Source organism: Pituophis catenifer, unplaced genomic scaffold (assembly GCF_029215685.1).
Source record: "Pituophis catenifer annectens isolate HBS135680 unplaced genomic scaffold, rPitCat1.0.hap2 SCAF_1, whole genome shotgun sequence".
Taxonomy (NCBI): Eukaryota; Metazoa; Chordata; class Lepidosauria; order Squamata; family Colubridae; genus Pituophis; species Pituophis catenifer.
In genome coordinates this window covers 347907346-347930078 of record NW_027256881.1, presented here as the reverse complement: position 1 = coordinate 347930078, position 22733 = coordinate 347907346, and the positions used below count along the sequence as shown (strand labels likewise).

General features: G+C 42.3%; 2 protein-coding genes across 2 annotated transcripts; both read left to right on the top strand.

Annotated features, from left to right (window-relative positions):
- Window positions 1-307: 307 nt before the first annotated feature.
- On the top strand, window positions 308-4957 carry LOC139312502 (vomeronasal type-2 receptor 26-like; the record flags this gene model as incomplete). Its single annotated transcript, XM_070937350.1, has 4 exons — window positions 308-352; window positions 1960-2178; window positions 2715-2844; window positions 4101-4957. Coding segments are annotated over exons 1-4 (1251 nt in total), but the record flags the coding sequence as incomplete, so codon positions are not given.
- A 4201-nt stretch (window positions 4958-9158) lies between these two features.
- On the top strand, window positions 9159-16352 carry LOC139312495 (vomeronasal type-2 receptor 26-like). Its single transcript, XM_070937336.1, has 3 exons — window positions 9159-9179; window positions 10460-10696; window positions 15465-16352. The coding sequence occupies exons 1-3, from the start codon at window positions 9159-9161 to the stop codon at window positions 16350-16352; spliced, it is 1146 nt and encodes a 381-aa protein (XP_070793437.1).
- The last annotated feature ends 6381 nt before the right edge of the window (window positions 16353-22733 follow it).

Below are 22733 nucleotides of genomic sequence, written 5' to 3'. Positions count from 1 at the left end.
TTTTAGGGACCACTCTGGGGATGTCTCTGAATTCAGCCACTTCCTCCTATCATTAGACCCTCTGAACCCCCAAGGAGATGTCTTTCTCCCTCCATGGTGGGAAAGAGTCTTTGGCTGCAAGATCCTTGAATCAGGAAAGCTCCCTCCAAAGGGGGAAAAACAATGTACAGGAAAGGAGAATCTGCAGAATGTGCCCAATTACACTTTTCAAAAAAGAATGACAGGAGAAAGTTACAATATCTACAATGCTGTTTATGCTCTGGCACATGCTTTGCATGCAATGGATGGATCCAGAGTTCAACCGACCATGATGAGGCTTGGAAAGAGGATCTCAGATGTCCAGTCATGGCAGGTAATTTCTATGGCTTTTGACTCAGTCCACAGACACTTAGATCGAAAGCTCCCCATATGAATTTCTTCAGTTACTGATTCAATGTCTGCGTTCTCCCATACCAATTCATCTGAGACCCTGCCCCCTTTTTTAGTTTACCATTTGTTGTGCTACTATTTGTTGTATTTGCAAGCCATTGGCACATGTGTCATATAGATGCCAGTGGAGGCAGAGAGTGTCTCCACCCCTATGTGGAAAGGAGGGGCTTAACCTGAGTATAAAACCCCTCCATCTTTTCCACCTCGCTCTCTCCATCTCTCACTTCTTGTGTTTGTTCCTCATGAGACTTGATCTCTGTTGTACATAGTTAATATGATTTATCATATGAAAAAATAAGTTTAAGACATTTATTTATGCATCTGCCTCTGAACTCTTCTATGCTCCTGGGTGTTTCTACGATCCCAATTCCACACATACCAATTCATCTGAGACCCTGCCCCTTTTTTTAGTTTACCCTTTGTTGTGCTACTCAGCTTTCTGTGTGAAAACAGCTTCTGATTAAGAATGGATGGAAACTATCCAAGGAGAGAAGCAACCTAGAACTAAGGAGAAACTTCTTAAGGGAGTTTTTATCTTTAGAAGTCGTGGGTGCCCCATTGCTGGATTTATTACAGAAGAGACAGGGTAACCACTTGCCAAAAACTGTAGAGGGTCTGTTGCTTGATGAGGGGGTTGGACTAGAAGACCTCCAATGCCCCTTCCAATACTGTGATTCTGTTTCTATGACAACCACAGCACAGAGCAAGATTCAAAGTGGTCCTAATGGACTCCTGGTCTGAAATTCATTTGAGTTTTCTGCATCAAAGGCTAAAATGTTGGACCTCTCTGAATAGTGAAGTGACCAACCATATCAGATGCTTCCTTCCACGTGGCCCAATAGATCAAAACCAGTTCCTGCATTCTGCTGCCTTTGAGAATGAGCTAGAGCAAATCAGTGGAATTTTCCATGGTTCTGAGAGAAATGATTTATTCATTTCAAACATTTTTTTATTATTATTATTTTCAATTTATATACCGCCCTTCTCCCTGAGGACTCAGGGCGGTGCACAGCCAGAATTAAAAACATGAAATACAAATATTAAAAACAATTAAAATCTATATAAATTTGGCCCAAAATTTAAAAAACCACAAACCAATTAAACATTTAAAAATTTTAAAAAATTTCTTCCTAAGCCAGCCCGGCTTGCTGGAAAAAGTGGGTTCATTTATTTAAATGAATAAACATTCATTTAACAGTTAAGAAGGCCTTGGGCCAAAGGAACTATTTGAAAGGGCATGTAGCCAAGTATCACAAAAGGAAAATCCTAAAATTAAATTTAGACTGTGGAACTAAAATTCTTGTGTTTCAGTGAAATACTAATTGGAAACCATACCCAATGATAAAGGGAAAACTTAGTTTCAGAGTTCAAAACACTTGATTCCTCAGATCACCACCAAGAGATGGAACTAGCTTCTTAAACATAAACCCATCTTCTCAAGGTGGCAATCATGTTGTGATAGAAACCACAATGTCTCATTTGTAGCTCTAGCCCACATACTCCTATTTCTAAAGGTCTCTTTTATTTCAGATTCTTCCCTATTTGAGGAATGTCCACTTCAACAACAGTGCTGGAGATGAGGTCTCCTTCTCAGAAGATGGACTGGGATCTGCTCGTTATGATCTTCTCAACTGGGTTCTCTTCCCCAATCGATCTTTTATCCCCATAAAAGTTGGGCAAGTAAATTCTGAGGCTCCCCCAGGCCAAGATTTCACCATTAACTCTGATGGAATCATCTGGGCCACAAAGGTGAGCTGAAAGGAAATGTTGTAAGTTGAGAGATAGATTTATTCTCTTCCTGATATGTTAGAACATCTTTCTAACTTGAAAAATAATCAATTGAGTCAGAAATCGTGGCAGTCATGTGGTGATAAATCTGCTATGCAGGTAACACCTTTGAGGTCTGGTTTGTGTCATTCCATAAAGGGTTAGGCTTGGGAGCAACATCTGCTTGAAACGCAGGATGCAATTACAGAAAGCAACAGTGATTTCCATGGATCATTTCCACTCAGTTGTATCCTCATGGTTCTTTCTTTTAGAAATGCTATGGTTCAGTCACAATCCTGAGATCCCAGTTCCAATCTCCAAAATCCATGGGTGTTGCAGAAGTGCCACTGGCCTGAATCCCACAGGAGCTTTTCCATATTTCAATAGAAAAGTTTTTCTTTGGAAGAGAATCTGAACATAGAAGTAGGAATAATGAAGGGGAATAGGAATGGAAAAAAGAATGAATGCAGCAGGTTGATTGCTTAAGTCATCTCAAGTATTTTTCTTTTGTGTTTTAGAAGTTGCCCTTTGCAAGGTGTGGCATGAAGAGATGCCAGGCAGGAGAGAGGAAAAGAGTTCCAGAGGGCGAACAGGTTTGCTGCTACCAATGTGACCCTTGTCCAGAAGGGACCATTTCTAATCAGACAGGTAGAGTGTCAATGGTCGAACTAGTGAACCCAACAAAAGTAGGCACTGTCAGGAACTTTGTAATCCCCAAAGCAAAACTTTATTGGATACACCATTTTGGTACTGAAGAATCAAAACCAGCTCTGGTTTTTCCCCAGCCAAGGCTTACATGGTTAAACAATAGCTTGTCCTTCTTCCTACCCCTGGCTGTTCACTTTATCCAATTATGAATCGTCCTTTTGTTTTGAGAACAGTTCATTTCTTTGTTGGACACCTTCAGCATTGGCCTTGATAGGTTCTTGGCTCTCACTGTCTGTCTCTGGAGTGTCTGCATTATTTCTCACCCTTCCCTCCCAGTTCTTTGGCAAATTGAATAGTGATAAGACTCAAATGTTTGAAAAGTGGTTCAATCTTGATAAAGAGCAGTTAACAAATGTCAATCTTCCAGGATCAAGGAAGACATTCATTACTTCAATTTTTTTGTTATTATCATTTTTTATAAGATTGATATGTACTCACCCTTTTCAGTAGAACCTTTCAGTTTAAACACTTAAACTGCCCTGGCCACAGAGGCCACCTTTCCCGACCCTCAGCAAGGATAGTTTGAGGGCACAAATTATGAATACCCCAACATCCATTTCTACTTCTACTTTCCCATTCAATAGGGAAACCAACTTTCAGTCTTTTCCTGAGGAAGTGGGGCATGTGGTCCAAGCTTTTATTTGATCATTTAGTGTGAGCTTCTTCTGGCATCTGTATCAAACTCTAAGGAAATAGACCTGCCAGAGAAAGAGGAGATCCATCTATTTATGTCTCTTTGATAGAGCAGGAGGGAGACAAAAAAGACTGAATGAACAGATTTGACCTACAAAGGAAAGAGATTAAGGCTATCAGGATAAGGGATAATGTACACCCCAGCAAAAGAGCAGAATTCCTGGATAACAGATGTATCTGTCTTCTGTGGGTTCCATTATAAAATGGAAGAAAAATCAGGCAGCAATCTCAAACTGAAAGCCATATTACTCATGAAAGTGCACAGTGAAAGGATAGCTGTGGAACTGTACAAATCCTTGTCTCTGGCTAATCTATCCCCAGGATCATCGTAAATGAAGGACAATTTCCTTTTTTTGATGCCCCATAAATAGCACAAGGGTACTTTCATCACTCTCTTTGTGGGTAGGTCAGCAGGAGAAAGGCAACCATCTTTGCGGGAGGAATAATTTGCGTGGTAGTTGCTCAACAAATCTTTAGACAAAGATTTAGACTCTTGATTTCAGATGCAGCTCACTGTGAACCCTGCCCAGAAGACCAATTTCCCAACAAGGACAAGGACCAATGCATTGCCAAGAAGATCCACTTCCTTGCCTATCAAGACACCCTGGGATACATCTTAGTTTTTCTTGCTCTTTTCCTCTCTATGATCACTTCTGCAGTCCTGGTGGTTTTCTATAAACATCATGACACACCAATCGTCAAGGCCAACAACCGAGATCTCACCTACATCCTCCTAGTCTCCCTCCTGCTCTGCTTCCTCTGCTCCTTCCTCTTCATTGGTCAACCTAGGAACATCACCTGTCTCTTCCAACAATCTGCCTTTGCCATTCTCTTTTCCCTTGCAGTTTCCTCTGTGTTGGCAAAAACTGTCATGGTGGTTCTGGCCTTCATGGCCACTAAGCCAGGGAACAAGACAAGGAAACTCTTAGGAAAACCACTGACCAACTTCATTGTCTTAGCTTGTCCCCTGGTCCAAGCCCTACTTTGTGCCACCTGGCTGGGAACCTCTCCCCCGTTTCCTAATTTGGACTTTCATTCTGTGTTTGGGGAGGCTGTCTTGGAATGTAAGCAGGGCTCAGCTTTCATGTTTTACATTGTCCTTGCCTATCTGGGTTTTTTGGCCCTCATCAGTTTCACAGTGGCCTTTCTAGCTAGGAAATTGCCTGATAGTTTTAATGAAGCCAAGTTCATTACTTTTAGCATGCTGGTCTTTTGCAGTGTTTGGATCACCTTCCTCCCCACCTACCTGAGCACCAAAGGGAAATTCATGACGGCTGTGGAGATCTTCTCCATTTTGGCCTCTGGAGCTGCTCTCTTAGCTTGTATTTTTTTCCCCAAATGCTACATTATTCTACTGAGGCCGGATCTGAATTGTAGAGAAAATATAGTAAGAAACAAGAATTTCTAACTAATGCAAAGATTGGCCTCATTTATATTTTTCTTTCAGACATATTTAGAATCTGATTTAAAAAAAAAAAAAAGGTTGACAAGAAGGAGGAACTTGTCCATTAAAGAATTCCTTATCAAGTTCTACAACTGGTTAAATGTCAGGTCTCATAGATCTCTATTGGGAAACTACCATTCTGGCGGGAGGGGGAGGCTTGTGTGAGATTCTTTGTGCAGGGTTTCATTTACTTTGCTTTGCTGTACCTTGTGGGAAATAGGGAGGGGGAAAGGAATGTGCTTTGAGCCATCTGCTTTATCTCACCACTAGAGAAAGTGAAATTGAAGCAACTGGGAATTTACAGTTATCACCATCTCTACCTGAGGTTCTCAAAACATCTTCGCACTTTGGGATTGGGTCAATGTTGAACTGGACATTGGGAGGGGCTTTGCTTGTAGCAGTTTAGCCTAACGCTTTGAGTGGGAAACTTTAGTTCCTGCCTATATCTCCTTTGCTATCACTGTCTTTCAATAAAAGTTCCCTTTCAAATGATAATTGTTTCAAGAGTTCTGCTTTCTTGAGAAGACTGGCGAGGCAGGACCTTACATGACAATTTACCTGTGGTTAGCAACGATCCTCCAGTCTTTGTTTATCATGTTTTCAAAGTGTCCTCAGTGATGTCCAGAGCCCTGATTTGATGGGAAGCTTTTTCATAAAGATGCGTTTATTATTACAAGGAGAGAATTTTCTCATTTTATTCCTTTTAATTTAGTTCATTTTTAAGTTAGTATTTTCAAGGGATGCATTCAGTATTCATGTTTTTAAGCAAATATGGTTGTTTCCTTACATAACTGAGTCATTATAGAATTACCTACCACTATTTAATTATTTTTGAAATGGTGGAGTTTAAATCTCTCTCACATCCAGATCTGCTATACTTCCTTGTCAATGTCAGGCAGAATTTTCCTGAGATGGATGAGCAAAGTATGTCATAACTGTTTGCATTATATTAATAACCTCTCATGATATTTCATCTCTTGGACATCCTTGGTGAATGAAGGTGGTCTATGAGATATTTGTGCACAGAGAGTCTGCAGTGGAATAATTCGACCCAGGATCACAATCTAATTTCCTTAACTAGTATATGTTAATAGCAATGTCATCCAGAGCATGAGAGTCATCTCAGCTTCTTAATGTAAGTCAGGAGGCATCTGTCAATCATCCAGTCCTGTGACATGCAGTTATTTAAAAGTGATAACCGGCACCTTGAATGGTGCCTTGGAGGAAACTGGGGGCCACTGCAACTTATGCAACAGAAGTCTGAAATGGGTGAACCTAGAAGGGTCCAATATTGTGGGCTTCATCTTGGACCAGCTGCAGTTTTCAAGGGGTCTTCAAAAGTAGACCTAATGCAAGAACATTGCAGCATGAAACAGAAGAGACTGTTTATAGCTCAGGTTTAGATTGTGGCAGTGGTTTGTTTTCCAATGAGATTTGATTATTGGTTTTCTGTCCTTCATTTCATTCCACAGTGGGTTTTGGATGGAGGGGGCCTGAAGGATTAAGCAGTCATAATAGTCACAAAAACATTACAATTGGTTCTACTTGAGCAATGATGATGAAAAAGTAACATTGCAACTTATCACATTGACAATATTTGAATGTTTGTAAGCATACAAAAACTGAAGTCATAATTCTTGCAACAGTTTCACTTGGCAAACACTTCCGACATGATTTTCAAAGCAGTCATCATTGATCCCATTTAATTATGGTCACTTAGAAAATAGTGAGCACTTCTGTAATTGTGCCATTCAGCTGTGTTTGATGGTTTATGACATTATAGACGACCAAGAGGTCATATTGAGCCAGAATGGATGCACTGGCCTCATCCTGCTCCTTCCAAAGTTCATCTAAAAGTGCAACCCATGCCATTTCCATCCCATTAAAGGCCTGAACTTTCACAGAAATCAGGATTTATCAAAGTTCCACTAAAATTGTCCAGTATGGTAAGACCCAGAAATTGTTTCTTGTGTATTAGCCAAACCAAGTAATCCTTCATAGGTGGGTGAACACACCCATCTTTCAAGGATGAATTCATGCTGGGTATCTCTCAACTGTAGCTTTGTTCCCAACAATTCCTGACTTTCTGCCTCCACTCTTCCACCCCTCTTGCCTCCATCGCCTCTGTTGCTCTCGTGCAAGTTGACTCTCCACTGCTCAATTTCGTTCTGTTTACTAAACTTAACCTATTGGAGGAGTGGCAGAACCTGGGCACAGAGTTAAAAGAGGAATCAGCCTAAAGTCTCTACGTAGTCACAAATAAACTAAGTCCAATCCCTCATGAACTCCATTAACCCTTAACATTAATTGAGAAAGTTACTGCTTGTATGATGAGAAATTAATCAGTCTAGTTGGAAGTTCATGTCTGATCCAAATGTTTTGCACCTGACAGAACATTTACAAAGACCTAGCTGGCCAAAGTCAAGGCCATCGCCATAGAAAACAGTAATGACCAGAGGGAGTGACTTCTACGACCTGCAAAATTGATTCGTTGGGGACTGTGACTGATGACACACCTTGGGGGGAGGGGGAAACAGGGTCAGAGGCAAGACATAAATTGAGTGAAATTCACTTCATTTGGTCCGTGCTGACATGATGCATTTAATAAACAACTGGATTTTTCTTGAAACTTTGCTTGAGGCTCCTGCTCTTATTAGGCATTGGTCAGAACTTTGACAGCCAATCCGTCACGCTGATTGAAGAAAGGGGATCTCTTGGGTATTCTGGCATTGGGATGAAGCCTATACCACTTACTACCTTGAAAGGGGTTAGTTCCGTGCTACTGTGAACAGCATTATTGTACCCGACCTCAGCGAATGGCAAGAGGTCTGTCTAATTGGACTGCTGGTAGTTCACGTAACACCTCAGGTATTGTTCTACCATGGCGTTCAGTCTCTCTACCCTCCCATTGGTGCTCAGATGAAAGACCAAGCTAAGGCCTTGGGATGACCCAATGGACTGCAGGAACTCCCTCCAGAATTTAGTCATGATCTGCACTGTGATTTATTTGTTATTTATTTATTGGTTCGATTTATATGCTGCCCTTCTCCGGAGACTCAGGGCAGTTAACAATGCATTAAGCAATAGCCTTCATACTTCTGTATATACCTGCTTAGTATACCTGCTTTTGGCCCCCACTAAGCGGAGACTTATTCTCCAAGCAGGCACACTTCTTTCTTGAGATAGGTACCATTCTGCTCCTTGAGCAGAAACTATTAGTCAAGGAAGATCCTAGAGTGAAGAAGAGTCCTAAGCATTACAGTTCAATGTCATGATGAACCAAAGATGAAAAATTCCACTTCTGGGAGAACCAATCATGCACAGCTGCCTGTTTTTGCTAGGATTCAAGCTGAGACTCTCCCTTCCCATCCAACCTTCATGCACGAGGGCAAAACCTTCATAGCACCGCTTGGTCAATCGGTGGTTGTACAACTGAATATTATCAGCATACAAATGATACCTGACCTCAAACTGAAAAGGCTTTCCAGATGGATCCTGAAAGTCAATGGATTTGGCTCAGTCTCAATCCTGCAACCAACACTGAATGGAACCACCTTCAGGTGAAGGAGAGACTCACCTAACACTATATACCCATTCTTTGTTCTCCCAGTTTCTGATTTCATCCCCTGCCATGTGGTTATTAAAAAAATGGTTATTCCATCCAAGCATTGGCATGACTGCTCACAGTTACAAGGGTACAACTGATAGTTGTATGCCACCAAACCCCATGACTCTCACACTAGCTGACCAACTATGGCCCAGGCCAAACTCCATCTTCTTTCCAGGGGGTCAGTTTCATGGAGGTCAGATTCACAACTTCAGCATGACTCCCTCTATCCTGTGCATTACAAGACACATAAACATGTTTTTCCATTCTGGTGAATGAGAAGCTATTGCTCCATAGGTAGAACAATTGCTTTTCCTTGCAATTATCAGAAGTACAGTAATTCATAGTGTGTCCCCTGTGGATTTCTCAATACGAAATCTTACAAAATAAACCCTGCTTTAAAAAAATATCTCTGAGTTCTTCAGATGAAGGCAGAAGATGTCACCTTAGGCTGCCTTGTAAAGAGCTAATTCCTGGGTTTCAGGAGACTTGAATGCCTTTGTTTCCTCTATGCTCATTGCCCAAACACAGGTAAGAGGAAGCATTGTTGCTATAAATTTATCCTGGTGCCATCCAGGTGACACAGGTGGTGTCTGCTGTACTAATGTTCCAGTGAGATTTCAGGAGCAACCTTCAAATGAGTTTCTGCACAAAGTTTCTTTTCTGTTCTAGGAGGGAAGAAGACAAGAAAGATGGGGCAGGAGTCATGCTACTGCTGATGCCCTTCCTGCTTCTATCTCCAACTTCTCTGAAAAGGCTGCAATCCATATGTGTGTGAAGAAAGACTGGGCAGGAGTTATGCTACTCCTGATGCTGATGCTCTTCTGGCTCCTGGCTCCAACTACAGCAAAGAGGCTGCAAACCATGTGTGTGTTCAGGGATTATATCGAATCAGATGGAAGCTACTACAGGTCTGGTGATCTCGTTATTGGTGGGAATTTGCCCTTGGGAAGCATTAACAAGTCTCCTGTCCTAGAGTTTAATACAGTGAAGCTTGTTTTTAAAAAGGGGTAAGTTTCAGCTGAAGGGGAAACATGGAGATAAATTGTTTCTTTGCTTTACATTCAGGGACTTTTTTCAAAAAATACTTCTAGTGTTTTGAACTGTCCTGGTGTAGTGCATATTTTGTGCTTTTCTAGATAAATTAGGAAGCTCTTCAAATAGGCTGGAATTCTCAATCTCCTCATCAGGAAGATGATAAACAACAAAAATGAAGAGGGAAGCTTTGCTGGACTAGTGAAGAAGTCAAATTATAATATTAATCTCACCAGTAACTTCTGATAGAAAATACAAATAAAAGCTCAGCACGCTTCAAGTGTTCAGGAGTTACAAAGATCCCTCTCAGTGTTGGAATCAGCATTGCTGATGAATAGTGACCTTCAGTAAATCTATGAGGTGACCCCCCACTGTAGTCCTGTGCTCAGCAGTCCTTACCACACCTGAAGAAGCTGCTCCAAGAGAGACCTGAAAGAATTACATTGAAAGTGAAGCAGTTGGAAAGGATTACAGCCACCACAGCAAAGTGAATATGGCTGGGATGATAGAGAGTATAAAACAATCCGGATATCTACGGAAAGACTTGTTTCCTTTCTCACAAAGTCATCCAAGTTTAGCCAAGGAAAATCCTCTGAAAAAAACCCAAACCCATTGAAATTTGGGAGTTTCTGCCCTCAAAAGTCCCCCCAAACATTAAAGCAAATTTTACAGCCATGCACAAGCTTTCTTGTAATGTTTGCCAATGTTTTGCTCACTACAGACTCATCACCAGTAACTACCAGCAGTTTCTTGCATTGATGTTTGCTGTCTCCCAGGTCAATAAGGATTTTCTTCTGCTCCCCAACATCTCCCTTGGCTTCCACATCCATGGCCATTACCAAACTGTGATAGTTGTTTCTTTAAACAGCCTCTCCATCCTCTCCTCAGGAGGCCAAGTGGTTCCAGGGTACAAATGTGACCTGCAGGACACTCTGTTCTCTGTCATTGGTGGTCTCAACTCCAAACTCTCAAGGCTGATGGCCTCCATCTTCAGCATCTTCAAGGTCCCACAGGTAAGAGAGCTCTCTTGGACACAATATGGATAAGACAAAGATGAAAACACACACATAAGCCAAGAGGAAATTAAAAGTAGTTTGGGGGAGGCACATCATGGGCCTCTTACTCTCCGCTTATTCTTCATTAAAGAGTAGCCATCATTTTAGTGACATTTATTCTCTGTATCAGGTTGTTGGTTTCTTCTCTTGTCTTCTGACATATCACAATCAGTCAAGATGTGTAAGTGGTGGCTCTCCCTAAGAAGGGAAGGAGATGAAGCTTGCCAGGTTGACTGGTGGAGCAAAATCCATACAATGGTGACTCCTAAAGTTGCCCTAAGACTTTACTTTGTCTTTGAAAGATGAATCTCACTGTTTTTCAGCTCGGTGTTGGCTTTGAGTTCTCTCAGGGAGAGAGAAGACTTTATCCTTCTTTCTTCTGGATTAATCCCAAGGAATCTCCTCAGTATGAGTGTCTAGTCAAACTACTCCTGTATTTCCAGTGGAACTGGGTTGGGCTTTTCACCACTGAAGATGACAGGGGAGAACATTTCCTCTCAACTCTGATGCCAATGCTTAAGGAGAAGGAGATCTGCCTGGCCTTCACTAAAACGCTGAAATCACATGATTTTGAGATTATATGGAAACAATTACTTCTCAATTTCCAGACTTGGTCAAAAACTGAAGTGATTATTCTGTTTGGAGACCCCAAATGTAGTGTCAGTGTACAGACAATGTTGTTTATCCATAAAAACTTCAAGAAGAAAACATTTCAGAATGTTTGGATCTTAACTTCCCATTGGAAACTTATTGTGGGTGAATCTAAAGACACCTTGCTATTTCTAAAGTCTTTCCATGGAGTCTTGCATTTCAGGGACCACACCGGGGATGTCTCAGAATTCAAACATTTTGTTCTGTCTTTAGACCTCTTGAACCCACAAGGGGATGTATTTCTCCCTCCATGGTGGGAAAAGGTCTTTCGCTGCAAGATTCACCAACCAGACAAGATCCCTCCAATGGGGAAAAAACAATGTACAGGAAAGGAGAATCTGCAGAATCTGCCCAATTACATTTTTGAAAGAAGTATGACAGCTGAAAGTTACAATATCTACAATGCCATTTTTGCTGTGGCACATGCTTTACATGCAATGTATGGACCCAGAGCCCGACCGACCATGATGAGGCTTGGAAAGAGGATCTCCAAAGTCCAGTCATGGCAGGTAATTTTTGTGGCTTCCTTAGAAAGGAAAACATATTAAAAGCAATTATTAGAAAGATATGAAATAAGAATAATGTTTTGTTGGAAGAGTTTGGGGGGGGGGGGGGGAGAAGAGAAATAAACCAAATGAGCTGTCCGTAAGATCCATAGAAGGAAGACCTTCATAAAGTCCTGAAAGGCTTCAATGGTTGCCAGAGTTTCAGGAGGTAACCCTGACAGGGAGTAGATGTCAGCTGAGACCAAAAGAACAATCTGGCTGTGTTTGAGAAAGAAGCTTCCAGAAGTCAGTAGAAGTCCTACTTGAGACAGTTGCATAACAACCTCCGTTTCCCTCAGCATATAACAAATATCCAACTTGTAGAAAGACACTCAATTCCTTTTACCCTTTGTTTATTTTTCTATCAGTTAACATCCTATTTGACCCCACTCAATTTGTCCAGTTTTACATTTATTGTACTGCTCAGGTTGTAGTGTGAATGCAGCAAATCTTGGTTCACCTGAGCACATAAAGCAGGACTCAAAATAGTCTTAATGGGTTGTTTGTCTCAAACACATCAGACTTTTCTGCATTAATGGATAGACATTGAACTTCTCTGAACAGTGAAGAGAAAAACCAGGGCAAGTCTTTCCTTTTCCTTGATGTCCATTTCATCAGACATGGTTCTTGCATTGTGCTCTGTTCAATTCTCAGGCAGAGAAAATCAGAGGAATTGTACTCTGTTTTCATACAAATTATTTAATTGTTGCTAAAGTGAATTGATCAGTTACAAGACCTCAGGACAAAGTAAATATTTAAAACTACATGTAATCAAGTATTACAGGAGGAAAACCATATACGACCTTGTAGACGACCCTCACTCTGTCAAAGATCTTGGAGTACTCATCTCAAATGATCTAAGTGCCAGAGCTCACTGTAACAACATTGCCAAAAAGGCATTAAGAGTTCTTAATCTAATCTTGCAAAGCTTCATTTCTGGTAATATTATACTGCAAACTAGGACATACAAAACCTTTGCTAGGCCAATTCTTGAATACAGCTCATCTGCCTGGAATCCGCACTGTATTTCAGACATTAATACAATTGAGTGAGTCCAGAGATATTTCACGAGAAGAGTCCTCCACTCCTCTGCTCACAACAGAATACCTTATGCTACCAGGCACGAAATCTTGGGATTAGACAATTAAGAACTACACTGCCTTCAGTCTGACCTAAGTGTAGTATACAAAATTATCTGCTACAGTGTCTTAACTGTCAATGACTATTTCAGCTTCAACCACAATAATACACGAGCACACAATAGATACAAACTCAAGGTAAACCGCTCCAAACTCAATTGCAGAAAATACGACTTCAGCAACAGAGTGCTCAATGCCTGGAATGCAATACCTGACTCTGTGGTTACTTCCCCAAACCCCCAAAACTTTAACCTTAGATTTTCTACTGTTGACCTCACCCCATTCCCAAGACGTCTGTAAGTGGCGTGCATAAGCATACCAACAAGCCTTATGTCCCTGTCCTAATATTCCTTTTTTTTAATCTTTTCATGTATCCAAATTCTGTTTATACTTTTACCTGTTATCTTATATATGATTGACAAATAAATAAATTTATTTAATTAATTAATTAATTTTAAAAATATGATTAATTTTGAAATGTGGCACTAAAATCTTTCAGTGTACTTATTCTGATAAAGCTTGATTTGAAGAAACCATGATACAAAGGACCAAAGGAAAACCATTTGTAGTTTCAGAGTTAAATATTTGGTGTTACTGCAGATTCCTCAGTTCTTCACCAAGAGAACTCCTCTAGCTTTTCAGACATGAACTCATCTTCTCAAGATGGTCACCATGTTCTGATAGAAGCCATAACCATAGCTCTAACCAAATACTCCTATTTCTGAAGGTCTCCTTTCTTTCAGATTCTTCCCTATTTGAGGAATGTGCAGTTCAACAACAGTGCTGGAGAGGAAGTCTCCTTCTCAGAAGATGGACTGGGATCTGCTCGTTATGATCTTCTTAACTGGGTTTTCCTCCCCAATCAATCTTTTCTCCCCAAGAAGGTTGGGCAAGTAAATCCTGAGGCTCCCCCAGGACAAGATTTCACCATTAAATCTGATGGAATCATCTGGGGCACAGAGGTCAGCTGCAAGGAAATGTTGTAAATTCAAGGAAAGATTCATTCTCTTCTTGAGATGTACAACATCTTTCTAACTAGAAAAATAATCAATTGAGTCAGAAACCTTGGCAGTCATTTGGTGTAAAATCAGCTTTGCATGTAACACATTTGATGCCTGATTTGTGTCATTCCACAAAGGGTTAGCCTTGGGAACTATGTCTGCTTGAAATGCAGGATGCAATTACAGCAAGCAACAGTGATTTCCATGGACCATTGATGCTCAGTGTATCCTCATGGTTCTTTTTTTTAGAAATGCTGTAGTTCAGTCACAAGCCTTCCTCTACAGGCTGAGATCCCAGTTCCAATCTCCAACATCTGATGGTAGATTGGGAGTGCCAATGGCCTGAATCCCCCAGCAGCTGTTCCTGGTTTTTGATAGATGGTGGCAATCTATTTCCTAAGAAGAGAATCTGAAAATAGAAGTAGGAATAAAAAAGGGAAATAAGAATGAGGGAAAGAATGAATGCAGCAAGTTCATTGCTTAGGTAATTTCAAATATTTCTCTTTCAGACCATCCCCTTTGCCAGATGTGGCACGAAGAGATGCCATGCAGGAGAGAGGAGAAGAGTTCCAGAGGGCAAGCCAGTTTGCTGCTACCAGTGTGACCCTTGTCCAGAAGGGACATTTTCAAATCAGACAGGTAGAGCAGACGTCAAAAATAGATCTTCCAGGATCAAAGAAGACATTCATTAAATCTATTTTGTTTATTGTGATCATTTTTGATAAGATTCAGTTCTGTTTTCAGCATAACTTTTCAGTTGATGGATCTAAATTGCCCTGGCCACAGAAGTCACCTTTCCTAATTCTCAGCAGTTCCATGCAGGATAGTTTTAGGGCAGAATTTATGAATCTCCAACTTGCATTTCAATTCCTCCTGTAATATCTGATTGTGAAACCCAAATTCTAATCTTTTCCTGAGGAAGTGGGGTTTTCAATCCAAGCTTTAATTCTTATTACTTAATGCATGCTTCATCCATCAATACTATCAACCTCCGAGGAAATAGACCTGCCAGAGAAAGAGGAGATTCATCTATCTGTGCCTCTTTGATAGAGTAGGAGTGATCAAATAAGTCTGAATGAACAGATTTGAAGCCCAAAACAGACAGGTTAAGGCAGGCATCATGTACAGATAAACAAATAGCAACATTCCTGGATAACAGGTCTATCGATCTTCTGTGTGTTCTATTATAAAGTAGGGAAGAAAACAGGCAGCAATCTCAAACTGAAACCCATATTATTCATGGAATTAAATAGTGAATGATTAGCTGGAATTGAAGTAATCCTCATCACTGGCTAATCTATCCTAGAATCATTATAAGTGAAGCATGATTTCCTTGAATGAATGAATTCTTAAACAAAGATTCTTGATTTCAGATGCTGCTCACTGTGTACTCTGCCCAGAAGACCAATATCCCAACAAGCACAAGGACCACTGCATTGCCAAGAAGATCCACTTCCTTGCCTATCAAGACACCCTGGGATACACTTTAGCTTCTCTCGCTCTTTTTCTCTCTGTGAGCACATCTGCAGTCCTGGTGATTTTCTATAAATATCATGACACACCAATTGTTAAAGCCAACAACAGAGAACTCACCTACATCCTCCTCATCTCCCTCCTGCTCTGCTTCCTCTGCTCCTTCCTCTTCATTGGTCAACCAGGGAAGATCACCTGTCTCTTCCAACAATCTGCCTTTGCCATCCTCTTTTCCCTGGCAGTTTCCTCTGTGTTGGCAAAAACTGTCATGGTGGTTCTGGCCTTCATGGCCACCAAGCCTGGAAACAGGTCAAGGAAACTCTTAGGAAAACCACTGACCAACTCCATTGTCTTAGCCTGTCCTCTGGTCCAAGCAGTACTTTGTGCCACCTGGCTGACAACTTCTCCCCCATTTCCTAACTTGGATTTTTACTCCTTGTTTGGAGAGGCCATCTTGGAATGTAAGGAAGGTTCAGCTTTAATGTTTTACATTGTCCTCATCTATCTAGCTTTTTTGGCCTTCATCAGTTTCACAGTGGCATTTCTAGCTAGGAAATTGCCTGATAGTTTTAATGAAGCCAAGTTCATTACTTTTAGCATGCTGGTCTTTTGCAGTGTTTGGATCTCCTTCCTCCCCACCTACCTGAGCACCAAAGGGAAGTCCATGGTGGCTGTGGAGATCTTCTCCATTTTGGCCTCTGGGGCTGGTCTCTTGGCTTGTATCTTTTTTCCCAAATGCTACATTATTCTACTGAGGCCCGATTTGAATTGTAGAGAAAATATAGTAAGAAACAAGAATATCTAACCAAGGCAAGGAGTTGCCTCATTTATATTTGTCTTTCTGGCATGTTTAGAATGTGATAAGATTTCTAATAAATGATGACATGAAGGAGGAATTTATCCAGAAAAGAATTCCTTATCCTTGCTTACAATATTCCTCTGATCAGTCTTTGTTTTTCTTGTTTTCAAAGTGTCCTTAGTGAGGTCCAGTGCCCTGCATGGAAGGAAAATTTCTTGTTAAAGATGTGTTTATCATTTTGGATATTTCTAAGTTTATATGGCAAAGGAAAAAACCAAGAATCTGATACAAACTACTGCAAGATGCTCAGGAAAAAGGGGGGTTGGGTTTTCCAGACCTGAAATTGTATTTTGAGGCATGTTGTCTGGCCTGGTTAAAAGAGTGGGTGAACCTCCAGAATAAGAGGCTACTTGGTTTAGGGGGCCAGGAATAAAGATTTGGTTATTTATGGTATGATAAAGTTAAAGTTAATGTTGATTTTAAAAATTACTTTGCTTGATGTGCCATACTTAAAGTTTGGAATAAATATAAAACAAGGTTCTATACGAAGTTGCCTCTTTGGGTGTCCCCTCAAGAAGCTTTTTTAAGAAAATAAATGGTGGCGAAGCCAGACCGCTAGACGTATGGTAAAATATTATTTTTCAACTCTGGTGAACCTACCTTAAAGTTGAGGGAAGAATTTGAATTAGAAGGGTATGTTTGCCATTGGTTTACATATCAAGAACTGAAAGAATGGCTTAAATCAAATAAAAAGAGTTGTGGGTTTGATTTTGCTAAAGAATGAATTGGAAATATTACTGTGTGGTAGTGATGAACATATTATTGCTAAGATTTATAAAATGTTTTTGAAATTGAATTTGGAAAGTGAACATGTAAAGCACTGTATGATTCACTGGTTAAGGAATTTTAGATATAATGTGATGCTTGAACAATTAGAAAATATGTGGATGAAAGGTTTAAAATTTACACTAAACATTTAAAAGAAAATTTTTATAAGATGATGTATCACTGGCATTTAACACCAGATAAGTTATCCAGAGTGTATAACGATATTTCAAATGAATGTTGGAAGTGTAAAAGAAAAAAGGAAGTTTTCCCATTTATGGTGGACATGTGATAAAGCAAAGAAATTTTGGAGTAAGGTTCATATTATAATACAGAATATTCTTCAAATGAAAGTAAAAATGGAACCAGAAACTTTTCCTTTCGGTTTAATGGAAAAAGACTTGGAGAAAAATTTTAATTTTATAGATATTGACAGCAACAGGACTATTATATGCACAAAAACGGAATGACACTTAGATTCCCACTATGGATGAATGGCTACAGAAGCTGATGGAGTTGGAAGAAGTGGCAAAATTGATCATTTTGGTTAAAGGAAAGAATACAAGTACCTTTATTTCCACATGGAAACCGCTTCTGAACTTTGTGCTTGAGGTGGAAAAATATGAAACTTTGATTTTGGGTTTTACCGATTAGATTGATATGTTTTTATAGAAATGGATAGTTTATATTACTATGGAAAAACAAAAAGTTGTGGTTTGAAGTTAATGCTTTTAGAGAGTTAGAAGTCAATGTTTCTTCTTTTCCTTTCCCCAATTTCTCCTGGTGTAGGGTTTCTTACCTGGGCAGGGGGTTGAACTAGAAGACCTCCAAGGTCCCTTCCAACTCTGTTATTCTATTCTATTCCTCGCTTTTCTCTCCCTGTTTCCCCCTCACACACAGTGTGTCTTCCTATTTACTTTTGTATTTTGTATTTTATCTAATAACCTAATAAAAAACGTTAAACTGCAAAAAGATGTGTTTATTGTATCAAAGAGGATGCCATGCAGGACCTTCAATTTGATAACCCAAATCTTGAGTTAGACATGGATGCCAAGCAGAAACCAATGCAGCTTGTAAAACAGGGCTATGACATGAGCCATACTAAGGGTAGTTAACATTGTCCACCCTGCTTCATTCAGCACCAGCTGTAGCTTCCAAATGCTCTTCAAAGGTAGCCCTATGTAGAGCCCATTGTGTGAATTCAAATGCAAGATGACCAAGGCATGAGTGATTGAGCCCAGGGAATCATGATCCAGGTAAAGATCCAACTGGCACACTTTAAGAAGTTATGCAACTAGAAAGAGTTGTGAGTCCAGGAGGGCAGGAAGGCCCCATCCCCAAGAAGCAGCTGGGACTCCCCTCCCCACTCTTCTGCACACAAGCAAAGCTCCAGAGCTGACCCACACACACTGCTTGTATCTTGGGGCCCCACAGCCATGCCACCCCAGTTTCCTTCCTGCCTTGCCTTGCAGCAGTGGCACCAGCAGCAGCAGCAGCCAGGATCAGGAGGCAAGCAGGCCCGGGCATCCCCTCAGGGAAGTGGGGCTGGGCAGTAGAGTCCCGGAGCCCTGGGAACTCAAGTGTTGGGTACCTGCTGCCCAAGGTCCCAGGTAGCCCATGCTGCCCTCCAGGGCCTGCCCACGTGGCCTGAGAGGATCAGTGAGAGTCCTCCAGTGGATCAGGGCCTGGCACCCACCCTGGTCCCACCCCCAACATAAGGGACATTGAACTGGCCACACCCACGCTGGCCATGCCCACCCAGGCAGCTGCAACCACCCAGTCACCACCACCCCGGCCCCCCAAGGGCAACAACAATCCTGATCTGACCCTCAATGAAATGGAATTCGACACCCCTGATCTAGCTCATGTTCAGTCAGCTTCATCCCTCATGTTCCTTCATCAGAGCTCCGGATGTCTCTTGACCCTTTTCAGCTCCCTGAATTGAATCATGGGGCATGTTGGGAACAATGGAGAAAGAGAAGTTGCATGTGATTGATCCTTTCCAAGGCCTCAGTAGCTTTCCTATTCCAGGTAGTGGCCAAGGCCTCAGAAGGACCATGGAGCAGAGCCTGGGGTATAATCCTCAATTCCCTTTGGAACCCCATCAGTCACTAAGATTGGACTGGTCAAATAGATGTGGCCTCCCTGCAGACAGAGGCAGCATAAAACAACATCAAAGCCATCAGGCCATGATCTGGCCAGGACAAAGGGGACAAGGATAGCTCCTCCTCAGATCCCATTGGAAGTGGTCTGCTTTGAGTTGAGCCAAAGATGATGGTGGCCATTTTGAGATGCCTCGAAGGCCTGCCCCAGGGATGGCCTACTGACATCTCTCAAGACCACAGTTGACCACAGTCAACTGTGAAATGCCCTCCAGAGGCTCAGACAGGGAGGTTGCCCTGCAGCAGGAAGGCTTGTACAGTGGCAACGATTCCAACTGGTTCTGTGAATGAATCTTCAAGAAAAGAAATTCAGACATGACAATTTGGGGAGAAGCACCCAAAAGACCAAAAGAGACACCCAGATGACATATGGGGAAAGACCTGGGAGAAGGAAAAATCACATGGTTTATGTGGGAATCTTCAGATCTGACTTTGCTTACACTGCAACCAATTGACTTTTAGTAAAAGTATACCCAACTCTACAAATAGAGTCAAGGATTTTTCTTTCCTAAATGTCTAAGCTGGGACAGCTGACATTCTGTCCACCAGCAAGGCCAACAAAGGCATTATACAACTAGTGGTCCCAACTGGAGAGCCATAGATGATGCTTCCTAAATTAGAGGCTCTGTCACTCCAGGAGAGATTGAATTTTTTCCCCTCCAAGATAGTTGTACAGAGAGTACAGTCCTGCCCTGCATTGACAGCAGGCTACAGCTTGTGGGCCCCTCATTGCAAACTGGACACCTCAGGCCATAGAATTGGTCACCAAACTGAAGCGCTGGATTGGCTGCTGCATGGTGGGGGCAGAGCTGTCCGGCCTACATGCTCACCTTATGCATTTCCACCAAAGTTGAGCAGCTCAAAGGGAGTCAAAAGGCAAACATGATCGCTCCTGCCACGGCCTGGCTGGGTTGTCCACTTTGCAAAGAGGGTTGCATGAACCGTAGCTGCTAGGGAGGGGTGAATGCCATGGGTCAGCTGGGGTGAGGGGGCTGGGATGAAGTGGATGTAGCCAATTGTCCTAGACTACACATTGACAATGTTCACAGGTCTGTAAAGCATAAACAAATGATGTTCTTCATCAATGTTGGGACAGATTCGCTAAGCAAGCACTTCCAGCATGATTTTGGGAGCAGCCACCTGTGGCCTCATTCAGTTGTGGTCCCTTGGAATATGGTGGCCGCTTCTGTCATTGCACCATGTGGCCTTGTGACAAAGTGATTCATTCTGCTTCCCTCTGGCTGTTTGTGCAGCATTGCAGAAAACACTGGAGCTCCAGCGAAGGTGAAGTTTCAGGTGGGGGTCAACAACAGTGATTTCATTTATTTATTTTATTTTCTGAGTGCAGAACATCTTACAATAAAAGGAGAAAATGTGCTATTTAAAATTGGCCTATTGATCTAAATAAACCAAAAACCAAAAACTATACAATCAATATAAAAATTAAATGCAGAAGGAATTTAAAAACCATATGTGACATTATACAGGCCATCCTCGTTCAAAATTACAAAGGCACTGAAAAAAGTGACTTATGACTGTTTTTCACACTTATGTCCATTGCAGGATTCCCATGGGCGTGTGGTCAAAATTTGGGCCCTTGGCAACTGGCTCATATTTAAGACGGTTGCAGTGTCCCAGGGTCCTCTTTTCTGACCTTCCAACAAGCCAGGTCAATGGGGAAACTAGATTCATTTAACAACCATGTCATTAACAGGGGGGCATGGATCCAGTTCATGGGTGGTCACAACTACATCCCATGGACTCTGTCGACATCCTTGGGATCAGCCGGATCAAACTGTTCTTAAAAAGTCCTTTCCCCAGCCTTCTTCATAGGATCCACACCATGCTTGGCCTCCAACTGGGAAGAGATCCAAGCAATTTTATCCACCAGAATTCCTCTGTGAGTGTGAGAAAAAAAATTCCCTCACAGTTGCTGTGCCTATTAATGGCCTTTGGCTTAGATAATTGAATAGGCCAATCAGAGAGCAGCTCCTGGTTTTGAATCTCCGGGGCTTTTTCTATGCCTTCCCTAACTGTCACTAACTGTCAGTATATAAGAAGCTGCTTGCCAGCAGGCTAACCCAATTCGGGATCAGAGGCAGAGCTGAAGTCCCTAAAGCCTCTCCCTTCTGAGGAAGAAAGGCCCAAACTCCAATCCGACAGGGCGATTGGAGAAAGAGCTGACAAGATACTCAAGGAAGAGACTGACAACAGATATTCTGTTGAATAGGCTTTGTTTATTTTCATAAATAAAACAGTTTAGTTTAAAAATCTTTGTGAGGCTCATTTATTTAATAGATTGTAAACATAGAAAGTTATGGTCCACCATCTTTATAACATCCTGTGAGGGCTGAAGGAAAACCTACACATGACCCTTACCCAGAAGGTTCCAGATCATCTTTAAAAAGGCCACGGGTGTCACTCAGTGTTATAAGAAGTGCAAAAAGAATGGAGAAATATTGACATTTTGTGGCTTGTAGTGCCATGAGGTGGGCCTTAATAGAAGCTCTAGCTCAGATATGTCAAACACAAGGCCCCTCCCACCCCAGTCCACACACAGGAGGGGACGAGTGCACAGGGTCCAACAGTGTCTGGCAGTAGTCACAGCCCATGCTGGGCAGGTGGGTCCAAGCACTGGGACTGCCAGGTTGGCCCTCCAAGCAAAAGGGGGAGGCAGAGCCGTTGGGGGAGGCACGTGATCAGGCCTGCTGAATGCACCAGGTGGCTGCCCACTCACTCACCCACTCTGTCCTACCATTTGTTTTCTCTTGCCCACGGCCATCCCAGCTGGGACAGGGCAGGCAGATGTGTGGCCCCCTTGCAGACGAAATCTCCTGCCTTCCCCCAGGCATCTGCTTCCACCTGCTGCTGTTGCTTCCACCATGGGGCGCAACCTGTGCTTTCCAAACTTCTTCCTCCAGCTCCACCAGACATGTGGGATGAGACTCCCACCCACTTCCCCACCAGCAATGGCCTCAGTATATGAGAAGGGCAGGGAGACCTACCCCAAGAGGCAGCCGGGACTCCCCTCCCTACCCTGCCTTGCCTGAGTCCAATCCTAGAGCTGACCTACATGCCCTACACCAGCGTACATGGGGACCCCTCAGCCAGGCCACCCCGTCTCACCCCCTGCCTCGCCTTCAAGCAGTGGCACCAGCAGTAGCAGAGCCCTCCAACAGGAGCCCCACTGTCCCTCAGCCCCTCCCCCAAGTCCAGGAAGCCCAGACTGGGCAAGCAGTAGCCTGGAGCAGGAGGCAAGTGAGCCCAGGGAGCCCCTCAGGGAAGTGGGGCAGGGCTGTGGAGTCCTGGTGCCCTGGGAGCTCAAAGGTCAGATGACTCATGCTGCCATCTGTACCCCCCGTGTGGCCCAAGAGGGTCAGTGAGTCTCCTCCGGTGGATC